Source organism: Lissotriton vulgaris, chromosome 7, assembly GCF_964263255.1.
Source record: "Lissotriton vulgaris chromosome 7, aLisVul1.2, whole genome shotgun sequence".
Classification (NCBI taxonomy): domain Eukaryota; kingdom Metazoa; phylum Chordata; class Amphibia; order Caudata; family Salamandridae; genus Lissotriton; species Lissotriton vulgaris.
Window position 1 is genome coordinate 1502255635 of NC_141695.1, and position 25814 is coordinate 1502281448.

Below are 25814 nucleotides of genomic sequence, written 5' to 3' on the forward strand. Positions count from 1 at the left end.
CTTAAACGGGCCCGCCCTTGGCCCGGGCTTCGCCCCGCGCTTTGTCCCGCGCGCGTCCCGCGTTGCGGGAAGGACTGGTCGGGTTATAGTGATTCGTGCAGGGGGGCGTGGTCGCCGGGGGAAGAAGCACCAGCTGACAGGAGTGAAGGCTGCTGGTCCTCGCAGTCCCCCGGTGAAGGCAGCAGGTGGTTCGTGGTCAAGCGCACGCTGGGAGCGTGCAGGCAGTCCGCCGATTGCGGAAATGCTCCCACCAGCGGCGCGACCTCCAAAGTAAGCTTTTACAATAGATTATTCCTCCGTGGGCAGCGGAAGACCTCCTTCCAGCGAAAATGGCAAGAGTCTGAGCAAGTGAGCGGCCTACTCTATCCCAAACTACCACTCCACCCTACTGCAATCTACTTCACTCCACTCCACCCTACCCCAAACCACTCCAATCCAATCCAATCTACCCCACTCCACCCTACCTCAATCCACCCCACTCACCACACCCCAATCTACCCCATTCAAACCTGCCCCAAACCACACTAATATCTACCCCACTCCACACTATCTACCCCACTCCAAACTACCTCAACCTACAGCACTCCAATCTACCCAACTCCACTCCAATCTATCTCACTCCAATCTACCCAGTTATTCCACTACACTTCAATCCACACCACTCCAAACTACCCGAATCTAGCTCACTCAACTCTACCCCACTTCAGTACGATCTACCCCAATCTACCAGTTCACCCAAACCTACCCCATCCATCCACCCACTCTACCCCATTCCAACCTACCCCAAACTACCCCACTCCACCGCAATCTACTACAACTTACCTCAAACTTCCCCACTCCATGCTACCCCTATCAACCCCACTCCACCCTTTCTCAGTCTACCCCACTCCATTCTAACCCAATCTACCCCACTACATTTTAACCCAATCTACCCAACTCCATTCTAACCCAATCTAACCCACTCCACTCTATTCCACTCCTTCCTACCCCAATCAATCAATCAATCAATCAATCAGGGTTTATAAAGCACAGCTACTTACCCGTGAGGGACTAGAGGCGCTGGGGGGGCCGATCTGTCTGAGCGCTGGTGTTGGACTTGACCCTGCTTGCAGGGTCATCCCGAAACTTTTTGCCTTTTCCCCTAGCCTTTTTGCTGTTATGGAATTGTTGGGTTCAGGATGTTGGACACTTTGGAGCTGGTTAGCAGGGCAAAGTGCGTGTGCTCTCTGCCTCCATTGGCCTTGCATTAGGAGCACCCCTATGGGAGAGAAAATGTATGACATGTTTGGTAGGTGGGTGAACTGCAAATATTAAATGCAGCGCAAGGGTGGGTGCAGATTCATTTGTAAAGTTGGAGAAATGTCACTTGTAACAGTCACCATGTCTGTGTGCTTTGTGACGCCTGCCTGAGGTGGGTTGCAGGTCTAGTGTTCGGAATGACCAAGGCTGAATCCGCCCCCTGGGGTGGTTCTGTCGCCCACACCCCCAGCTGTTGGAGGGAAGCCTGGCAGACAGGGTGCTCTACACCTCCCCCACAGTGAGAGTTGGAACTGACTGGAACTGCCATGAACCTTCTAGAAGCTTCTGGCCTTTTCGATAGGTTGGGTGAGGGGTGTATATAAAGGGGGCTGTGCCTCCATGTGACCGACTGTGCGTGGATTGAGAGGGGACACTCTGCAAGAAGGTACTGCCGCAAGGGCGTGTGTGCTGGCCCCTGAGCCCATCTGCACCCCTCTGCTGTCCACAGGGCTAGTGAGAGTCCTTTACTGGAGTGAAGACTGCTACGCCAGGAGGAGTGCCACGTTATGGGGGTTGACTGTTCCTAGGAGCTGCTGTCCTGTACCGATGAGTGCCCCCTGACTGCTGATCTTGCCCAGCATTGCTTGCCTGCTCTCCTGCCCTAGCGCCTAGTGAGCACCACCCTTCATTTGCCTGCACTCAAAGGAGGTGAGGAGCGTGGGCGATACTTGATGGTGTGGGACCCGGACTGCATTCCTGAGACCTAGCGCCTCTTGAGTGCTATATTCACATTGCCAGAAGAGGGGCTGATGCGTGCAGCGCTGTGCTGACAGAGCGCTATCATTTATGCGCCACATTCTGGCTGCCCGGGAGGTGAGGAGCGAGTGCGTCCCTACAGCGCTGTGCTGCCGAAGGGCCATGAGGGAATCGTAGAGTGTGGGATTACCCCCCTGCCTGCTTGGGGAAGAGAGGGTGCCCACCATGCTTTGGTGCCAGGTCCTGAGCGCTTTGTAAAACAGCAGGAGCCTACCCCGCAGTCTGCAGCTCCTCGCGGGTGCCCACCACGCATTTATGCGCACTGTTAATTATGTGAATGGAGCGGGTGCCTACCCAGCGTTTGGCTCCCTACCAGCGGGAGCCCACCCCGCATTGCAGCAGCACTGTGAAAGTGCACAAAGGAATCATCGCCGCAGCAGGGGGAGGAGAAGCGCCGCAAACGGGATGAGGAAGCCGGGCAGCCTGCCTGGAGATGGGCGGAGCCGCGCAACGGAATCCGCTGCTGGCCGGAGTCAAGAGCGTGGGCGGAAGGGAGGACGGGAGCCTATCCCGCCTCCCCCAAGCCGCAACCAGTAGTCCTGGGCCCCACGAGGGGTGGCCCGGGTGAAGTGAGGTGTTGGACGGGGCTCTCGTGTGCTGCTGAGAGCCCCGCGACCCGGGAAGCTGACCCGGAAGGTCCTGACCGAGCAGGGGACTGCCGAGGCCCATACCAGTGCCTGACCCCTGCTGGAGGAAGTCCGGTGGCCAGGGGGAGCCGCGCGCGGAGTCCCCAGCAGCCCTGGTGAGTGAAACCGCACCAAGGGCATTGCGGGGCTCCCGGAACCACCGGGCTACAAAGCTGATTTCTGGGGAGGGGGCACAACCGGGTTCAGTTCGGGGGGCTACACAGCTGCGCCGCAGTTGCGGGCCGCTGCAACGCTTCTTCTTTTGAGGCCCCATGATCTTGTTGCTTCTAAAACTCTGAGGAGGGCTCCAACTCGCCCAGTTCTGTGTACTTTATTCTCAGCTGCACCCTGCAGGAGTGGGCTGCCGCAACCTTTGGGCAATTATTTCATGTGGGCACTGCTATGCCATGATGTCTGCCAAATGTTCTCTATGCCCCATGATTGTGGGATAATGTCTTTCTATGCCAAATAGGAGCCCTACTATGCTGGTGATTTGGATGCCGCCGTGCAAATAGGAGCAGGCCTAACGTTATGCTTATACTGTATGCCACCGGTTCGATGCCTAATGTTTCATTCTAGGCCTACTGCTAATATGATATGTGGTTACTGTATTTCTGCCTTGTGATATTACAGTTATGCCTCAGGTTTGGGCCAAGCGTTTTTATGCACAGTCTAATTTGATCTACGCTAATGAGATGATGCATGCTCCTATGTTGATGCATATGCTAATTTTGTGTTATGCCATTGCTAAGGCTGTTTATGCTACCGGGATTTATACCTAATGGTTCCTTTCCCCCTAATGCGTACAGGGTTGGTGTTCTGCCTAATGTGAGTTGCCCCATGCACATGTTTAGGCCTACTCTGATTTATGCTAATGATGGCAAAGCTATGTTTCTATGTTTATGCCTCATGCAAAGGTGATTTATGACTAATCCTAATGTGATTTTCTTTTGCTAAGGGGATAGTGCTGAGGTCCTTTATTCACCAGTAGGTACTGGTTAGTATAGATTTCCTGTTCTACATAAGGTGATGACGCTAAGTTCCTTTCTTTTACCCAACAGGTACGGACTGATTACGTTTATTATTACTAATGGACTTTCATTCATCCTGTGTACTGGTGATGGTTCTGGCAGCGGACCGATCGGCTCTGCCCTGTAAATAGTCCACCTGTAAATGACTACCTAGTGCTAGTTGGCACAGTGCTTTTACAACTGTGATTGTCTATTGACATGTTTTGCATAATACACAAGTTGTTTTCATGCAAACGGTGAGGAGTCTCTTAATGTAGTGTGCCTGGTGTGTCGCTTGTGAGTGGCTGCGGGGATGCTTTACACAATGCTCCTGGTTTAGCCTACCCACTCTGCACCACGCTACCCTGTTTCTAACATCTGAGGTTCAGTCGAAGAGCCAGGTCTGGAGGTCCCTCTGGAATTGGGTCAGCTACGGGGGATTGTCTGAGGCGGAGAGGCAGGGTGTTCCAGGTTTTGGTGGAGAGGTAGGAGAAGGATCTTCCTCCGGTTCTAGACTTGTGGATCTGAGAAACGGTGGCTAGGGCCAGCTGGGCAAAGAGGAGGCATCTGGTGGGTACGTGAAATTACTGGTGGTTAAGGTATGCTGGCTTTGTAGGCATTTGCGCAAAGAGCTTGAAAGTGATTCTTCTGTTGAGTGGAAGCCAGTGGAGTTCTCAGAGATGTTCAGTGATATGGCTGCAGCGGGGATGTCGAGAACCAGTCTGGCTGCTGCATTTTGGATGTTTTGTAGTTCTCTGCAGAGTTTCTGTGTGATGCCGGCATAGAGTGTGTTGCCGTAGTCAAGTCTGCTGCTGATGAGTGCTTGGGTGACCGTTTTTTTGGATTCCGCAGATCCATCTGAATGTCTTTCGAATCTGACAGAGCGTGTGGAAGCATGATTAGGAGACGGCGTTGATGTGACAGTTCATTGTGAGAGAGGAGTCCATTATGATGCCGAGGTTTTGTGCGCTGTCCCGGGCGGTATTCCGAGTGTGGAGGGCCACCAGGAGTCGACTGAGGATGAGTACTTTAGTTTTGTCAGAGTTGAGTTTGAGGTAACTGTTTTTCATTCAGGTGGCAACATACTTCATCCCGCTATGGAAGTAGTTCTGGGTTCGTTGGTGAGGGAGAGTATCAGTTGGGTGTCAGCGGCGTAGGAGACTATGTTGAGTAAGTAGTCCTGGACGATGGCAGCGAGAGGGGCCATGAAGATGTTGAAGAGGGTGGGGCTCGGGGAGGAGCCCTTGGGAACTCCGCAGCTGACCTCTGTGGGTTCGGAGAGGAAAGGAGGTAGTCTGACTCGCTGTGTTAGATTGGTGAGGAAGGAGTGGATCCAGTCCAGGGCCTTAACGCGGATGCCGGCATTGTGGAGTTTCGTGATTAGGGTGCGGTGAGTCAGTGTCGAAGGCGGCTGAGAGACCCAGAAGGATGAGGGCTGCAGTTTTGCTCTGGTCGAGGAGCGAGCGAATGCTGTTGGTGGCAGTGAGAAGTACAGTCTTGGTGCTGTGGTTGCTTCTGAAGCCGGATTGGGACTTGTCCAGGACGTGGTTTGCTTCAATGAACTCAATTCAATGAGAGTTGGGCGATAATGGCCTTCGATGACCTTGGCTGGGAAGGGCAGCAGGAAGATAGGTCAGAGTTCTTGAGGTCGGTCGGGCTGGCGGGCCCACTTCACCCTACTCCAATCTACCCCATCCACCCTACCCAAATCTACCCAATCCACCCTACCCAAATCTACCCCATCCACCCTACTCAAATCTACCCAATCCACCCTAACCCAATTTACCCCAATCTACCAATTCCATCCTACCCCAATCTACCCCACTCGACCCCACTCCCCTTACACCCCAATCTACCCCACTCCCTCTACCCCAATCTACCCCACTCCCCTCTACCCCAATCTACCCCACTCCCCTCTAACCCACTGCACCCAATCTACCCCACCCACACCAATCTACACCACAATAATCTACCCCACTACAAATCAACAGTATTTTAATCTAACCAACTCCACTCCAATCTACTCGAATTTATGCTACTCCACTCTAATCTATCCCAATCTGCGTCACTCAACTCTACTCCATCCATCCACCCACCCAACTCAACCCGCCCGAAGGTACCCCCTCCACTCTAGCCCAAGGTACCCCACTCCACTCTAGCCCACTCTACCTCATTCCACTCTAGTCCACTCCACACTACCCCTTCACACAAATGTATGACTCCAATCTACCCACTCCAATTTACCCCCTCCAAGCTCCCCTACACCACCCCAATCTACCCCTCTGCACTAAAATCCAATCTACCCCACCCCCTCTAATCTATCCCACTGTACTCAATCCAACCTCACTCTAATCTACCCCACTCTAATCCCATATACCCAACGCCACTCCACCCAATCTACCCCATGTCACTCCAATCTATGCTACTCCAATGTATGCCTCCTCTCTCCAATCTACCCCACTCCACCCGATCTACTCAACAACCCCACTCCAATATACCCCCACTACTACAATCTTATCCCACTGCAATCTGCCCCAATCTACCCTACTCCAATATACAGTTCTCCATTCCAATCTACCCCACTCAAACCCAATCTACCCCACTCTATTCTATTCCACCCCAATCTACCCTATTTCACTACAATCTACCCCAATCCACCCCACTCCACTCCAATCTACACCAGTAATCTACCCACTTCACTCTACCCAACCCCACTACAATCCAGCAAACTACAATTCAATCTACCCCACTCCTCACTCCTATCCACCCCACCCTCCATTCCAATCTACCCCAATCTACTACATACACCTCCACGCTAAAGTAATCCACTCTAATCTACTCCACACCAATCTACCACACTACACAGCTCCACACCAATCTACACCACTCCACACCAAATCCACACCACTCCACACCAAATCCACACCACTCCACACCAAATCCACACCACTCCACACCAAATCCACACCACTCCACACCAAATCCACACCACTCCATACCAAATCCACACCACTCCATACCAAATCCACACCACTCCATACCAAATCCACACCACTCCACACCAAATCCACACCACTCCACACCAAATCCACACCACTCCACACCAAATCCACACCACTCCACACCAAATCCACACCACTCCATACCAAATCCACACCACTCCACACCAAATCCACACCACTCCACACCAAATCCACACCACTCCATACCAAATCCACACCACTCCATACCAAATCCACACCACTCCACACCAAATCCACACCACTCCACACCACTCCACTGCACTCCAATCTACCCCATGCCATGCATCCTACCTCAAATCAGCCCGACTCCATCCTACCCCAATCTGTCCGACTCATCCTACCCCAATCTGCCCGACTCCATCCTACCCCAATCTGCCAGACTCCATCCTACCCCAATCTGCCAGACTCCATCCTACCCCAATCTGCCCGACTCCACCCTACCCCAACCGGCCCCACTCCACCCCACCCTACCCCAACCGACCCCACTACACCCTACCCCAACCGGCCCCACTCCACCCTACCTCAACCGGCCCCACTCCACCCTACCTCACCCGGCCACACTTCACCCTACCTCACCCGGCCCCACTCCACTCTACCCCAACCGGCCCCACTCCACCCTACCCCAACCGGCCCCACTCCACCCTACCCCAACCGGCCCCACTCCACCCTACCCCAACCGGCCCCACTCCACCCCACCCTACCCCAATCGACCCCACTACACCCTACCCCAACCGGCCCCACTCCACCCTACCTCAACCGGCCCCACTCCACCCTACCTCACCCGGCCACACTTCACCCTACCTCACCCGGCCCCACTCCACTCTACCCCAACCGGCCCCACTACACCCTACCCCAACCGGCCCCACTACACCCTACCCCAACTGGCCCCACTACACCCTACCCCTACCGGCCCCACTACACCCTACCCCTACCGGCCCCACTACACCCTACCCCTACCGGCCCCACTACACCCTACCCCTACCGGCCCCACTCCACCCTACCCCAACCGGCCCCACTCCACCCTACCTCAACCTGCCCCACTCCACCCTACCTCAACCTGCCCCACTCCACCCTACCTCAACCTGCCCCACTCCACCCTACCTCAACCTGCCCCACTCCACCCTACCTCAACCTGCCCCACTCCAACCTACCTCAACCTGCCCCACTCCAGCCTACCTCAACCTGCCCCACTCCAGCCTACCTCAACCTGCCCCACTCCAACCTACCTCAACCTGCTCCACTCACCCTGTCCCACTCCAGCCTACCTCAACCTGCCCCACTCCAGCCTACCTCAACCTGCCCCACTCCAGCCTACCTCAACCTGCCCCACTCCAGCCTACCTGAACCTGCCCCACGCCAGCCTACCTCAACCAGCCCCACGCCAGCCTACCTCAACCTGCCCCACGCCAGCCTACCTCAACCTGCCCCACGCCAGCCTACCTCAACCTGCCCCACTCCAACCCAACCTGCCCCACTCCAACCTACCTCAACCTGCTCCACTCACCCTGTCCCACTCCAGCCTACCTCAACCTGCCCCACTCCAGCCTACCTCAACCTGCCCCACTCCAGCCTACCTCAACCTGCCCCACTCCAGCCTACCTCAACCTGCCCCACTCCAGCCTACCTCAACCTGCCCCACTCCAGCCTACCTCAACCTGCCCCACTCCAGCCTACCTCAACCTGCCCCACGCCAGCCTACCTCAACCTGCCCCACGCCAGCCTACCTCAACCTGCCCTACTACAACCCAACCTGCCCCACTACAACCCAACCTGCCCCACTACAACCCAACCTGCCCCACTCCAACCCCAACCCAACCTGCCCCACTCCAACCCCAACCCAACCTGCCCCACTCCAACCCCAACCCAACCTGCCCCACCCCAACCCAACCTGCCCCACCCCAACCCAACCTGCCCCACCCCAACCCAACCTGCCCCACTCCAACCCAACCTGCCCCACTCCAACCCAACCTGCCCCACTCCAACCCAACCTGCCCCACTCCAACCCAACCTGCCCCACTCCAACCCAACCTGCCCCACTCCAACCCAACCTGCCCCACTCCAACCCAACCTGCCCCACTCCAACCCAACCTGCCCCACTTCAACCCAACCTGCCCCACTCCAACCCAACCTGCCCCACTCCAACCCAACCTGCCCCACTCCAACCCAACCTGCCCCACTCCAACCCAACCTGCCCCACTCCAACCTAATCTGCTCCACTCCAACCCAATCTGCTCCACTCCAACCCAATCTGCTCCACTCCAACCCAATCTGCTCCACTCCAACCCAATCTGCTCCACTCCAACCCAATCTGCTCCACTCCAACCCAATCTGCTCCACTCCAACCCAATCTGCTCCACTCCAACCCAATCTGCCCCCCTCTCCCGACTCAACTCCAACCGACCTCAATCGGCCCCACTCAAATCTACCCCACTCCACCCTACCCCAATCTACCCCACTCTATCCTATCCCAATCTACCCCACTCTATCCTACCCCAATTTACTCCTCTCTAGCCTACCCAAATTTACTCCACTCTGTCCTACCCTAATTTACTCCCACTCAATCCTACCCCAATCTACCACACTCCACCCTACCCCAATCTGAAGCGGGGTAATCCGCCAGAACAATGAGCCGCATATAGGCCTATCTGTTTAATGAATGTAGAGACAAGGATCTACTCAGAAGTCCTCGCTAATCACCTGATAAAGTATCAACTGGTCCCCCAGGTGCTTCTACTAGTCTGCTTTAAGAAAGCTTTTGACTCAGTGGAGACTATTTATTCTCAGTGTTCGAAAGGACGACCCTTGGAACCAGAATCTAGGCATAGATACATGCTCCTACATACTCAACCAACCATGATCCTACATATTAATAACATCCTTTCTTATTCCTTTACCAGACAGGGCTGACCACTTTCCCCACTGCTTCTTAATCTTGGGAAACAAAATACTGGCCCATATATATAGACCGGACAAGGTCATGGGATACCAATGTAATGAGGAAATTACATGCTCTCTCCCTGATGACACATACAATACTCCTCCTAAACTGGTTTATGAAGCGGTTTGGTCTCTGTGTTAACATTTCCAAATCCTCCCTCTTCCCGGTACTATGATCACTACGGGATGTACTTTGGGACCCAACCCCCAAAGCTTGCTGCAAGGGTTGCATGTATCTAGATGTTCACATAGTCAAGGCATTAGTCCCCTGACAGACTAGATTCCTAGGGACTTGGACAATTGGTCAGGACTTACTCTGTCTCCGCTGAGACGGGGAGCAATCTTGAGTTTGGCCTCCCTCTCTAAACTGATACATTCACTCCATAATCACCTGCACCATATTCCACTGGCCTTCTTACACTCTTTCAATGACCTAGTTTGAGGTTTGTTATGGAAGGACGGCCTACCAGAATTATTTATGGCAAAGAGCTACAGTTGCAGCTATGACGAGGCATTCGCCTACCAAATGTAAGCTCTTCTTACTATTGAACCTCAGACCTTCTTGCATTTACTGAGGGGGGGGGGTATGGGGGGGGAAGAGAAAACACTGCCAGTCTGACTTCCCACCAGCAATAATACTGATCTTTGGCATCTGGAAAGAGGCACTACCAGCAATTCAACTGCTAAGTCAAACTAAAAGACTAGACATGTCTCTCGATGTGAACCATGATGGAGGTAGCTTCCATCTACAGCTTCAACAAATGGGAGCAAATTGATATATTATACATAAAAGTCGTAGCTTTTCAATTTCAACTCCACTATTTTGTGGAACTACAAAGTAAATCTGCACTCCAAAATGCCCAAATCTTTTGGTACCCCTAGATGTATCAAGTGCAATCTCGCACATCTCTAAAGAACCACTGAAATTCCAGAATTTAAATTGTTAAGAGGCTAAGATCCCAATGGGAGACTTAGAAGATGATAACATTTCCTGAATCTACAAATGCCTGATTAATAATGCCCTACACTGTTGCCTTTCTAAGAGAGGCCTGGGAAAACGATATGGAAGGGTTACAGATAAAGACTGGCGAGACACTTACATACCCAAGTGAAGTAGCCATATCTACCCGTATTGACCTCATTAAGTTTAAATACCTTCAAAGGGTGTACTACATAAGACAAAGGCTGTAGAAAATGGGAACAGACTCCTCCCCAATATGTCTTAGGTGCCATCAAGACACTATTTAATATATGGACATTTTGAAGTGGGATACTTGGCACATTCGCATATGACCTGGGCTGACAATCCTGAACTGTCTGAAATTTACTATCCTAAATATTCCTTAAGAATTTGATATGGAGCTAGGTCTGCCCATAACGGTCTATTATATCGCCCCAATAGTGGTAAGGCATTGGACGCTTTTACTGTCAACGCAGACATTGAGGAAAAACGCTTTCCGATGTTATCCAACCTTCGGCCTTCTTTATCCGGCGAAGCTGTTAACGGGGCAGAAGAATTTTTGGACTTTTTCTTAGCCGCCTGTGTTATAACCGAGTCCGGCTTGGGATGTCCAATTAAACAATCTGGAGCAGTATCAGGCGCCCTATATTTCTTATCCAAGCGAGGTAACACTGGAGGCACTGAGGAAGGATTTAGCATAATTTTTACACCTTGACCCCACAGGTATTCTATTATGGGTATAGATCTTTCTGCTTTCTTGAAAGGCTCCTTAAAATCATACAAGAAGCAGTCTTGCTGGTGTGAAGTCATGGGAATTTGAAAACGCTGAGCTATTCTCTCAACGACATTATGGAACCCCCCTGATGTCTTCAGGTGGTGAGTCAGCCTGTGCAGGCACTGGAGAAGCAGGACAGGGAATGACGTAGTAGTCCCATTCATCATGGTTAGACTGGGTGTCTTGAAGTTCCCCCTCCTCATACTGATCTTCCTCCTCATCATCATCAGTAGATGGAGGATGCGGTAAAATGACCGGTTCCGGCTGTAAATTGAAAGGTGGAGGCCGCGGTCTTGGTGATGGAGACACCGCCGGGGTTGAGGTTTAGGAGATCTTCGAAACCTCTCTTTATAGTTTGTAATTAGGTACTGCAAGTCCGAGACCAAATAGGCTGGAAGACAAACCATTGGTGGAGGAGGTGGTTGATATTCTTCCTCCTGTTCATGGTCTTCCTCATCTGAACTGTCCTGATATTAAGTTCAGAGGGGCTTGTCGCAGTTTGAAACATGTCCCCCTCATCTGAATCCTCCTCTTCCAGAAGACATGCTGGAGGCAGTGGTTGGACCCTACTTGGCGATGTTAGTGCCGGCGTCAATGTCTTCTTTGTAATCTTTAGATGCACATATGTGCTTTTCAGATTTGGATCTGTCATCGTCGATGAGCTCGTCGACGGTGTGGTCGTCGACGGTGAAACATCGACTGGTGTCGTAGTCGAAGTTATCGTCGATAGGGCCGTCGTCGACACTGCTGTCATCACCGGTGGAGATCTCGTCGACGGTATAGTCTTTGTCGACGATGGCGTAGACGTTGACAGGGTTGTCTTAGTCGTCGAGCTTGTCGACGACCCAGTTGTCGGCGATCGCAGCATCGACGGTTGTTTTGACGTCGACAATGTCTTTTTGATCTTTATCGTTAACGACACGGTCTTACCTGCCGTCGACGATGGAGTCGTTGTCGTCGACGAGGTGAATGACGACGTTGCCATCGATGTGGAGACTGTTGTCGTCGACGAAGTCACACATAAGGCTGTAGATACAGCTTTCCTCATCGCTGAAGTAGTAGTAGACGGAGTAGAAGTAGGCTTTTCGAAGGTGGGAACTTCCTGAGAGGACACCTTCAATGGTAGAGCCTTGGAGTGGAACTCTGAAGACTTCTTAAGTGTCTTCTTTTGAGGAGGCTGTGACGAAGGGCCCGGAGAAGCCACCCTTGTTCTTTTTTGAGAGGACTTACAGGATACTGAAGATCCCTCACTCACTTCAGAAGACTCCAGTTGGTCCCTGTCTTTCAGCCTTTGTAGCCAAATTAAAAGGCGTCCCTCCCAATCTTTGAGGGATTTTGTGGAGAAGGTACGACATTCCTTGCAATCCTTTGAAGAATGGTCTGGATAAAGGCAATATAGACAATCTTGATGTTGGTCATCTATATGTAGCCTCTTCTTTCCACAGGAACCACAGGGCCTAAAAAGACCCTTTTTAGGTGTCTCAGCCATGAAGATATCAGGAAACTCAGTCCAGAATATGAAGAAAATCACCAGAAAACACTGGAAAACCAGTTGAGAAGACAACTGAGCAGAGCTCAGAGGAGACTCCCTTAGCACGACGTGCGGTAGAAAATCAATCTGAGGAACAGGAGCTAGAGGAAGGTGATAGCTGATTGGCTCTCCTCTAGAGTTTGGTCCTTTTTACAAAAGGACATGGATACGTTACTAATGTGGGGCCCTTGGGCCTATTACTCTTTATGTCTAATGGGACATTACTTTATTTATGTACCGGGGACTCCCATCCCGACGACGGGGAATGATTCAGGCATGTGAATCGATGAAAGATACCCAATACTGGATAACAGGAGCTTTCTCTCTGGTGGCTGGCACCATCTGTGCTGGTTCAACTTGTGTTGCAGGTGTGCAATGGGAGTACAACCCCCAATCATTAATTACGTCTAATTGTGTCGCCCTGTAGTAGATCCTGAGCTCTTGCAAGGAACCATCTCTGTATGCTATCAAGCTTAGTGAAATAGGCTTCAGATATCATAAATTGAGTGTTTGGCAGGACACAGCAATTTCGGCAAGGTAATCATTTTATATAGAGGCTCAGCTTGTGATCATTAATTGCAGCATACCCCAGATATTCACATCCACTCTAAACTCTTTTAGGACTCTTCCTAAAGTTCCCTCCAGGAATCTATCTTTGTCAGTGGTGATCTCAAAACTCAGGTACTTGAACCCCACCTTCGAGACTCGAAGCCTCCCTGCCCCTCCCTCATTGTCCTCCCAGTCGATATAGGGTGACATTGAGTACAGATGTTTTATGCAAAATGTACGAGGTACAATAGAGTAGCTTAAATGAAAGGTTTTGTGGTGTAAGCCACACCCAACCTGACATGTTGGATGCATGGTCTAATGGATATATTATTTACAGTTGTTTTATATGCCCAGAGATTCAACTCTGGCTTCCAGCTTTGAACAAATGATGTAATATTGCCCATTGACTTCATATCCCTATGCCTCCATTACCAGAGCTTCTAAAATTAACAGTACTCAGAAAATTGTGAATTCTATAATTACTCACTATCGAAACCACCACAAATGGCTTGCGGGTGAATGAGGTTTCAACCTTCACCTGTGGTGTAGAGTTCTAAAAAGAGAAAATTCACTCAACTGTGCACATGATGACACATCAACGTGGTTAGTTTCAGCACGTCCCGATTCAGGCCAAGGGCACCTGTTAGCAGCACATAAACAGGCCCAAGAAGAAAGGAATGCCAGAGCCATGACTAGGAAGAGCTGGACTTGGGTGATGTAGATTACTGGGAAGTAATCCTGCAACAATTGCCACAGGACTAGTGGCATCAGGACTCAGTTGGAGCAAGAATTTGAGTAGTCAAAAAAACATAAAAGAAAAATGGATACCTCATCTCACGGAGCCTCTTGACCTCATTTATGCACTTTCCAACAGTATAATCAATTTCTTCTTCGGTTGTAAAACGACCAATTCCAAACCTAAAAGACAGCGAGAAAGTCAAATGTAGAAAAACTTGCACCGATACCAAGGAAGGTCTTAATCCAATCCATGGTCCTTTACCTTATGGAAGAATGTGCCAAATCTTCATCTGCTCCAATAGCTCTCAAAACGTATGATGGTTCCAAGGAAGCAGATGTACATGCGCTTAAAGACACAAAACGCAATACAATTTACAAGGTCAGCAGTGTTACTTGCATACAAATGGTGCAGATTAATTAAGAAATACATAATTTAATAGTTATGGTCTTTCTTCTGACATACACATGTTACCTTTTGGGAGCACTTACAATGACTTTAACGGGGATAGGCACGATGAATATGTTTCTATCAATTGTCATCAAGAAGAAACCATGGGCCTGATGTACAAAGTTATTTTGCAGCTGCAAAGTCTGGAATTCGCAAAATCCTATGGCGTGCAACTGCAAAATGCATTATGTTACTTACACTGTAAGCATCTGTTCTTGACCTGTAAAGCTGCAGATTTACACACTTTGCATACTCCTGCCAACTAGTGTTGGGTCCCCATGTTTGCAAGTTATTTTTCTTCAAAGAAGTCTCTCCCAGTCACAAGGTAATGTGACTCCTCCTTTCGGTGATAGTGTGCATGGACATTGACTCCATTGTTAGATTGTTTTCCCGCAAGAGGGTGAGAATGAAGTAAGTAGTATAGTACAGGTATGTCCATACATATGTAATGTGAATAATTAAAACTGAAACAAATACAGGTGTCTGAGGAGGAGGGATGGAACATATGAATATACAGCTCTGCATGCCAAGAACAGATGCTAACAAAGTAAGTAACATAATCCGTTTGAGGCATGTGTGCTGTAGATACACATGCTTTGCATAGATTGTATAGCAGTATCCTCCCGAAGCGGTGACTAACCACTGGGTGTTGCAATTCTTTGAAAATTGTTTTTAGCACTGCTTGTTCTACATTAGCTACATCCACACAATAATGTTTGGTAAATGTGTTTGGTGTAGACCATGCAGTTGCCTTACATCTGTCAGCTAAGGGAATGTTACCTAAAAAGGCCATAGATGCTCCTATTTTGTTGGTAGAATGTGCTCTAGGATTTCTTTTAGTTTTAAAATAGTAAGTCTGAATACATTTAACAATCCATCTAGAAATACCAGATTTAGAGAAAGGATTTCCTTTATGAGGTGGAGAAAAAGCAACAAATATTAATTTTTTTGTTGTTGCAAAAATCGTTTGTTCTATCAATATAGTATAATAGTGCTCTTTTGACATCACGTGTTTAGAGCCCTTTCTACTACTAAATCAGTTGAGGGAAGAAGACAGGTAACTCAACTAATATGAAAAGCAGAAACTACTTTAGGACGAAATTTTGGGTTTGTACAAAGAACCACTCAGTCCTTATGAAGCTAAAAGAAAGATTTTTCTAAGGTTAATACCTGTAGCTCACTACACGTCTTAATGAAGTGATAGCAATTAGAAAGGCAAACTTCTATGAAAGAAATTGTAATGAACAATTGTGTAATGGCTCAATAGGTGGACCCATAAGCCTTGTGAGAACAATGTTAAGGTTCCAGACAGGTGCAGGTGGTTACCTGAATGGTGGTGTTCTTTTAAGGCCTTCCATAAAAGCTTTAATTACTGGAACTTTGAATAAGGATAAATGGTGTCTGTTTTGCAGATGTGCAGCTACTGTTACAAGGCGTTGTCAAATAGATGTGTAGGCTAAGCCAACTCGCTGTAGATGCGAACGATAAATAATATTTTATATAGATGCATCTAGCGGGTCGATTATGTTATTACAATATACAACAACGCTTTTCCACTTTGCTGCATAGCATGCTCTAGTGGTAGGGTTTCTTGCTTCTTTAAGAATTGTCTTACAATCTGGTGGTAGCTGGTGGTAGATTTAGGTATCCAAACTTTTATGACTCCAGGAGCCAAATCGCTAGGTTTAGCTCCTTGGGGTATGGATGTCTGATTTTTCCATGGTTCCGTGTGAGAAAGTTGGAAGTGAGGTGCAGCTTTTGGTGTAGAATGACTGACAGTTCTAGTAGTGTTGTGACCATGGTTGATAAGCCCATGTGGGAGCCACTAAAATCAGTGTGAGTGATGTCTGACCGAGTTTCCAAACCGAAAATGGAATGAGAGAGAGAGGCGGAAAAGCAAATATCCCTGATCAATTATCCATAGGGCATTGCCTTTGGATAGATGGTGTGGGAACCTGGAGGAGGCGTTTGGGCATTTGAAGTTCTCTGCTGAGGCAAAGAGGTCTATCTATGAAAATCCCCATTTTTGGAAGTATGGAAGGAGAACCCGGGGATGAAGTTCCCATTCGTGTACTTGTTGCCTTAGCCTGCTGAGGAGGTAGGCAAATTGGTTGTGCATGCTTGGAAGGTGTTCTGCCAGAAGAGGAATTTTGTGATGTATTGCCCAATGCCAAATAGTCTGAGAGAGGCGTGGAAATTGTGAGTGTCCCCCACTCTGTTTTTGTACATAGTACATTGCTGTCATATTGTCTGTCCGGACTAGGACAACTTTCCTTATGAGGCGAGGTTGGAAAGCTTTTAGTGCTAGATGAACAGCTAGAAGCTCCAAGTGACTGATGTAGAGACTCGTGTGTTTGGTGTCACATAAACCCTGAATTGTTAGAGATGGTCAGTACGACTTCTGGAATAGCGTCGATGAAGGGCTGCTCTTTTGATAGGTGTTGTGTGTTCCACCACCGCAGAGATCAAGGAGTGCTGCTGTCTACCAACACTAGATCTGTTAATCGACCCTGTGATTGATTCCATTGATGTGCTAAGCATTCCGGTAGAGGACGCATGTGTAATCTTGCGAGAGGCACTATTGCAATGCATGAAACCATCATCCTTAATCGTTGCATGAAAGTTTTGACTGATAGGTATTGGTTGTTTTCAAACTGTAGTAATAAAGTTTTGAATTCTAGCTGCATTGGGAGAGGCTAGAGCTGAGTGAGTGTTTAGCTTTGCTCCCAGATATGGTTGCAGTTGTGAGGATTGAAGATGGGACTTTTGTGCATTGACTGTAACCTTTGACCTCATGCCTTGAGGGAAAATGTGAACAGCCCTAGAGCAAATGGGGGTTCCCCAAAACCTAATGCATATCATAATAAGGCTCCATTCTAACAATTATGTCCAAATAAGATGGGCGTGAAAAGGCTAACTAACCGAATGCATTAGGGTGGACACGGGAGTCCGCCAAGGATGTGTTTTGGCGCCAACTCTGTTCACCCTATACATTAATTGGATGATAGATTCATTGGCATTGCACTGGTGATCCTCCCATGATTGCTGGACAGAAGATATCATCAATGCTATTTGCTGACTATATCTTATTAATTTCAATATCCCCATGGGTTACAGAATCTACTGAATCGGTTTTTACTCTCCAGTGAGGAATTTGGGTTAAAAGTTAATGTTGCTAAAACTAAATACATGACTTTTAACCCTTATAGGTTCTTTAAAGGCAATATTACATTTGGCAACATATAGTTGGAGCAAGTGAAACAATTTGAATATTTGGGGTTCAGGCTCACTAACACTATCATGGTCTCCATGTTTAGCCGGGTGACATTACAGCATGTGAGCTGTGCTATTTCCAAAAACTGAAATTTTAGGCCTGTACGACTGGTAATTGAAATGTACAGAGCAAAAGGTATTGCAGCAGCTGTGTATGGTGCCGAACTATGAGGTTTGAATACCATAGGGGACATTGAACGAAAAGAGAAAAGGTTTATGAGATCTGTGCTTGCAATTCCTTGTAATGCACCCCTAACCCCTTATTTGCCTGGTTCTCGACCTGAAAACATAGCTTATGTGGCTACATTTAGGCCCTTTGCTTTTTGGATTAGAGCATGGACCAAAGACTCACCACTCTCTCTACGAGAATCGGTTGCTGAGATTACTGCATTAGATCACAAAGGAAAAATATCTTGGTTTAAGTATGTTAAGAAGTGGCTATTTAGTCTGGGGATGCCTGAATTATGGACCAATTCTGAAGTGATACAGAAGAAAACATTAACGATTCTAAAAGAGATATACTGGGGCCATATAAAGAATTGTTGGTTATGCCATACTAAAGCCGGTGAGTTACCTGGCAGATTTCTGGACTTAAAGGACAGAATGAACTGTGAGGATTTCCTAAATTGCATAGAACTACCCGAGGCCAGATCTCTGTACTTACAGTTCAGATATGCCATTTTACTACTGAATAAGTCCAGTAGTAGATGAGTGTGAAGTACTAGCTCCCACAAATTTTCCTTTAAGCCTGTCCAATCTTGAATCCTTGGATCATTTTCAGTTTTTCCCCCAAATATATTGCCATTAGACAAACTTGGCTGATTCCAATCTGTCGCGCCCTATCCCTGAGGCAACTAAAGAAGGCGGTCAGAATCCTAAAGTGTTATACCAAGCACTGGTAAATGTTTTCTGTGTCTAGAAATTTGTTGTATGCCTGGTGGCTAACATGCAAAAATAGTTCCTTAACCCCAGGGATATGAATTTGACACCTTGGTTGGATACATTATAATACTGTACTCCTTTTCTGTTTACAAGGGAACTTCCATATATAAACGGCAACTATTCACAAATGCATAGTATTGCCCCTAAATTCACATGCACTTTATAGGTCCAGAGTGACATCAATGTGGGTCTTTTTGCTATTGCTTATTATTTTAATCTACAACCATTCGAATTTACTAAAGAATTCAATAAGGCTTTATTCAATTTCTTAAAAAAAAATCATAAAAGCTTGTACAATAAAATCACATGATAATCTCATAGTCCAAAACAATTTAAAAATCATTATATTACTACAACTTTTTTCCATAGTATTCATAAATTTCATTTTAAAATAGTTTTCCTACATTTGTTAACATTTTTTAAGTAAGATACTGTTGACCTCGTAAATGTTCATTGTCTCGGAGTTGCAACAATAAAAATGCAGGACGACATTGTTTCAGATCAAGTAGCCTTATTATTAGTAAAATCCACTTCCTGCTTTGCATTACATAAAATTAATAAAATAAAAGTACATGCATGGATGATTGCGGAGATATCACATGAGCAGTTGCTCAAGATTTTAGACCAATCATTTATAGTGGGAAATCGTATTAATCAATGGTATATCCCAAGTCTAAAGCGGGTCAGTACAAATCTTTCATGACCACCTAAAATGTTGTTAAGGTAGGGCTGGATACTGTAAGTGGTCAATATCAGTTGGTTAGACTGTGCTGTTGGTTTCATAATTTCTACAGAAAATCTATTTGCCTCCATCAATGTCATACATTTCTTTTAAAATCTCTTCTGGTAACAAAAGTTATAGAACCAGGATCTTCATATAATCCTGGATGCCCAAGGTCATTCATAAAATCTTTTATATATTTTAACCATGGGATATTAAAAACCTGCTTAAGCTTAAGACTACCTTTTATATTATCTTGGTTAAAAGTAGTTTTTGTAAAAGTCCAAATCCTATGCCACAAAAGGACCTGGTGGATTTTTATTAAGTCCGATATATACGATAGCCCCAATTCTGAATGACATATAGGAAGAGGTACTGCATGGGACAGCCAACAAAAATCTTAAAAAGGCATTCTCGACCAACTGTAGGGGCTGAGGGTCACAATAGCTCCACAATCCAGCACCGTATATGGCAGTATTAACACATTTTGCCTGGTATATGTGTAGCAATTCTACAGGGGGTCTTCTACCCAATTTCCTTGGGAAGTTAGCTAGGGCAGCCGTAGCCTTAAAAAATGATAGCTTCCTAGCTTTAACTGCCTGGGACCATGTCCCCTTCTGGTCAAAGAGAATACCTAAATAAGGCTATATCTTGGTAAATGTAACCTTTTTCTTATCTATATAGATATTTCCACATTTTGTGCTGCCTCTCCCACACGTCATAATAAAGGTTTTTGAAAGACCCAGGTTTTGCATATACACAGTTAAAGTTGTCAGCACCCTTTGGAGCCCAGTTGTGTACGGGCCATCAGTACTTTATCATCTGCATACAGAAGGGCCGGTATACAGTGATTATCAATTTGCAGCAGGTCCTGGCACTGATCCACTAAGGCTTGACCTAGTCCATTAGTGTAAAGTATAAGTAAAACAAGGTGCCAGGACACAGCCCTGTTTAACCCCCCTCCCCACTTGGAACAATGCCATGCATTCGCTCCTAGCCCCATAGCGGACCCTTGCTTTCGACTCACAGTAAAGCTGACTCAAAAAATGTACAAGTGAGGCTCCCACACCCATATCGGCTAATATCTTCCATAATTTGTTGTGTACTACGCTGGTGAAGGCTGCAGTTATACTACAAATGCCCTGTTTAGCCAGTGTATATTTACCCAGTAAGATATTTAGATTTAATCCCTGCTCCACTGTACCTAGGCCCTGCCGAAAACTGAATTGTAACTCAGATAAAAGTTTATTGTCTTCAGCCTAGTCCTGGAGTCTATTGAGTATTATGCGTCCCACCACCTTAACCAAGGAATCTAGCAGGGATGTTGGCAGGTAACACGCAGGGTTCTGGCGGTCGCCTTTCTTACAATATCTTGGCCAATATTGATTCTGACCATGTCATAATGAAACCAGACGAACAGCAAGCTGCAATTACCTGGGCTAAAAGAGGCCTCATAGAGATAGGTTAGATTTAAAAAGATCGACAGGATCCCTGTCTGGACCAGTTGCTTTCCTTCCCTTACTAGCATAGAATGCACAATTAAACCTCTTCTAGGGTGAAGTAAAGGTCTATAGGAAAACTCCTTAAGGGGGTTTTCCTTGCGTCAACTGTTGGACATCCATGATAATCTCGTCTGGTATGTTTGTGTATATGGTTGAATAAAGTTCCACCTATTGATCCTCGTCTATAGCAATCACTATGGTAGGTTTGTCTTGGGCCTTAAGGAATGAGGGATTTGCAACCAGCCAAAAAGCTGTGTTATCTCTAACTAATGTGGCTTCACGCAAAGCTGAGCATGCTTCTTCTCTCAATTCAACTTTACGGTCTTTCAGGGCCTGTTTATATTCCGCTCTAATCACGTTTATTTCTTGGCTCTTTCTTGATGGTTTGTGTAGGGCATGTTTCAATTTTGTATAGGCTTTTGTAAATCTAGAATCAAACCACCCTTGATTTTTCTTATATTCTTTTTTGTTCTCCACCATTAAAGAGTTTTGTATTTCTCTGGTAATTGTGCAAAGGAATCTAGAATCTCAACATGCAAAGTAGTCTCCTCAAAACAGGATAAGAAAGATATTTGACAGTTGACCACGATTTTCTTTGTGAATGTGGGCGGGTCCACCTTAGACCAACATAGGGAGTAGCCATTGATTTTATTCAAGGTTATATCCTGAACCAAATGTGCTGGCTTACCCTTACTATGTATCATGTTACTAGGGAGTGGGAAAGTAACACTCAGCGGAAAATGGTCACTTAGCACATTCTTATGTGTTTTAAAACGTTTTAATCTTGTTGAGTGTTAGTTATGATTATGTAATCAATTATCAAATTCATCCTTCTCCCAATGAACTTGTAACTAAAGGGTACTGATGAAATGCATAGATCATTAGCAAAGCCTAAATCAAAAGAAAACAAAATCTCATTTAAGTAATCGCCATAATTTGAGTACGGAAAATGAGTGTATGTACCATCATCATCAGGTAGTATTCCACAGGTTTCTCCCCCATTAAACGGACACAGTGCAGTGTTAAAATCCACACCCCATAGGACAAACACATCTTTTACACTATCATTAATTAAATTATTAAGATCGTTGCTTAATTTTTTCAAAACCCCACAATTTGATCCAGCGGAGCATTATTATAATAATTTATCACTAATATACAATGAAATTTATCAGTATGGATAGTAACGACTTGATAATAGGTTTCAGACAGTTAATATCATCTTGATAGCATTCACATAAAGAACAATAGTTACTTACCTGTAATCTGTGGTTCTCCAGTATCGGTGTCTTACATAGATTCACATGCCTGAATCATTCCCCGTCTTCGGAGTGGGAGTCCTACGGTACATAAAAAAGCAATAAAATGCCATAATAACATAGGAAAACCCAGTAATTCCCAACCAGGAAGTAAAGTAGCCAAAGCTACAGGAGAAAAAACTTCCACACTCATGACTATCCTAGTCATTTTGTTTAGTTCAAACTACAGCCAATCAGGCGACAGCACCCTTCTCCCCAGAGGCTCAGGCGCTCAGATTTTCTTGCAAGGAGTGATGGTAAACCAATGTAGCCTACGAGCCTCTGAGGGGAGGTGGGCGGATTGCATGTGAATCTATGAAAGACACCAATACTGGAGAACCACAGATTACAGGTAAGTAACTATTGTTCTTCTCCAGTATTAGGGGTGTCTTTCATAGATTCACATGCCTGAATCAGAGTAGAAAGCAGTACATATCCGTGCTTGGCAGACGCGAATGGTAGCATAAGCTTGTCAATATTAGAAGCACATTATAATGCAATATGTAAAAGAACATCAGAAAAAGCATTATAAAACGCAATCACTTTATCATGTGCATAACAAACATAACAAGCGTCTGGCAGCAGGAATAGGAGGTGGGATACAGAGGCTCACCTTAGATGAAAAGATTTCGTAGAACTGCTCGACCCACTGAAGCATCGGTCTCGCTGACTGCATCCAAACAATAGTGTTTGGTGAAAGTATGGCGACTGGCCTAGATCGCCGCTCTTCAGATGTCCTAAAAAGGAACTCCAGCATTTAATGTCGTAGAGGAAGACACTGATCTTGTTGAATGCGCTCTAGGAGCTGCTTGTAGAGGCCTTCTTGCTTGTGCGTGACAAAATGCAATAGCTGCAGATATCCATCTTGCAATTGTTTGTTTAGAATCTGCCTGTCCCTTACGAATTGTCCCATAAGTGACAAATAGTTGATCAGACCTGCGCAATGTAGATGTTCTTTGCAAGTAGAATTTTAGACATCTTTTAATGTCCAGAGTATGCAATGCCCTTTCCGCAGGTGTCTGAGGGTTAGGAAAAAATATCTTTAAAACCACTGGATCATTCAGATGGAAATCCGAAGGTACTTTTGGAATGAATTTCGGATTGGTGCGGAGTACCACAGAGTCATTTGTGAACTGTAAGAAAGGATGTTGAACAGTAAAAGCCTGGATATCGATGATTCTCCTAGAGGAGGTTAGGGCCAGTAGAAGTGACACCTTCCACGTAAGAAATTTCAGATCTGCTCTGTGGATGGGTTCGAATGGGTGTCGCATGAGTTGTGCCAACACTACATTGAGATGCCACGATGGAGGTGGACGACGTACAGGAGGGAACATTCTAAAAAGGCCTTTAAAGAATTGCTGTATTATTCTCGTAGAGTAAAGAGAATTGGTCCCATGTTGTCGATATATTGAAATCTCTGCCAGGAAAACTTTTAGGCTAGCATGAGATAACCCTGAGCGAGCCAGATGTAGGAAAAAAGGCAGGATCTCCTCTGGTTTAGCTGAAAAGGGGTGAATTCCAGCTGAACGGCACCAGATACAAAAACGTTTCCATTTAAGACTGTACGTCTTTATGGTAGCAGGTGCCCTTGCCTTGGCCAGAACTTCCTTGCAATCCGCAGGGATGTTTAGATGGTTAAACTCACGGTACTCAGGCACCAGGCCGCTAATTTCAGCGATGTTGGATCCGGATGGTAAATCTGGCCGCCCTGAATGGAGAGAAAATCCGGAATTGGACTCAACTGAATCGGCTTGCACTCCGATAGGAGAAGGAGCTCTGTGAACCAGTACTGGCGAGGCCATCTGGGAGCAATTAGAATCAGCCGACATGGCTCCTTCTTCATCTTCCGCAGGACTCTGGGAACTAGCGGAATTGGTGGAAAGGTGTACGCACATGTCAGAGACCAGTCGATCGAAAACGCATTCCCCTGAGAGTCTTTGTGGGGATGCCAGCTTGCGAAGAATCGGCATTTGCTGTTGGTCTTGGTTGCAAAGAGGTCTAGGTCTGGATGACCCCATAGTTCTGTGGTTCCCAAAGTGTGCGCCGCGGCGCCCTGGTGCGCCGTGATGAGCAGCCAGGGGCGCCGCGCCGCCATGCAGGAAGTAGGTGATATAAATTGCAGCCCAACATGCGGGGGGTTTAAAATACCACCTTCGGAATGGTTTTGCCCAGCACACTGCCGCCATACGTTTCCGTGCGCACGTACACATTGTACATAAGCTGCGTAGGCTCACCATTACTGCCTTATCAAGCTTGGAGCGTCGGAGAAACGTTACTGGTGACCCCCGTGTTGTGCCCTGCTTGCAGCGTCGGAGAAACATTGCTGGTGACCCCCGTGTTGTGCCCTGCCCTGCCGTGCCTCGCCTCGCTTGACCCTGTTCAAATCGGTAAGTGAGTGTCGCAGGCGAATGCAGGAATGTAGGAATGTCTCATCATAATGCTTTTTAATTTTTCATTCGTTTGAACAGTAGTGTAGTGGCGCGCGATTTCACTGAGCTCCGCATGAAAGCCCTTCGATTTTGCTGGTAACGTGAGATTCATGCCAAGATTTAAAAGCGAGCCAGATGATCAGAACAGTGGCTTTTCAAAGTCTTTTTCCAGCTTGTCTTCCTTTTACCCGTGTGTTCTCGGCTTTTCAGTGGGAGATAGTGTGAAGGGAGTGCTACGTGAGAAGCCCGAAGGTGTCAGAGCGCTTCACAATAGGAACAGTAATGATAAATGTGAAAATTACAAGTGACCAAATTACAAAACCAAACGTTAAGTTACATGAGGCAGTAATATGAGCAAACAAAATACAAGAGGTAGCAAAAGGTACATTATAGGGGGCGCACGGTGGCAGCTCTGGGGGGGTCCCCAATTTAACCAGGACAAGTGGGAACAAAGCAAAGTACACACAAATGAAACATCTGTATTTTGCAGTCATGACTGCACCCTTGCAGTTTTCCACTGATGGGTTTCCAAAAATGTATTTGCAAAAACTCCGGGTAAAAAGGCAAAACAGAGTCTGGTGCTTTAATGCTACACCTTCATGGAGTGGAGCTCAGAATTTGGAGGTATTTACCACTTCCAGTAAATACCCGATCCTCATCTTCCAGTATTTGCAGGTGCATTAAGTGCCCCACCCTATGCCACCCTGCTCAAAATCAGGGCATCATTATATGTAATTTCACCTCACATGGCTATCGTGAAAGTGCTGCACAGGTCAGGCACTTGTGGGCCTACGTGGAATGCCCGAAGATGTCGGAGCGCTTCACAATAGGAACAGTAATGATACATGAGAAAAATACAAGTGACCAAATTACAAAAGCAAAAGTTAAGTTTTATGAGGCAGTAATATGAGCAAACAAAATACAAGAGGTAGCAAAAGGTACATTACAGGGGGGAAAAGTGACATGTGTGCAAGTTGCAAAAACGTACAAAATACA

At 46.9% G+C, this 25814-nt stretch overlaps 1 protein-coding gene across 1 annotated transcript in view; it reads right to left on the bottom strand.

The window, feature by feature from the left end:
* The window catches only part of NFS1 (NFS1 cysteine desulfurase), a 588248-nt gene that overhangs the window by 39963 nt on the left and 522471 nt on the right, over window positions 1-25814 (bottom strand). Inside the window, exons 11-12 of the mRNA XM_086932345.1 lie at window positions 14468-14551; window positions 14296-14385 (exon numbers count right to left, since the gene is read on the bottom strand). Of these exons, the coding sequence (XP_086788471.1) occupies window positions 14296-14385; window positions 14468-14551 (174 nt within the window). The remainder of the gene's footprint in view (window positions 1-14295; window positions 14386-14467; window positions 14552-25814) is intronic.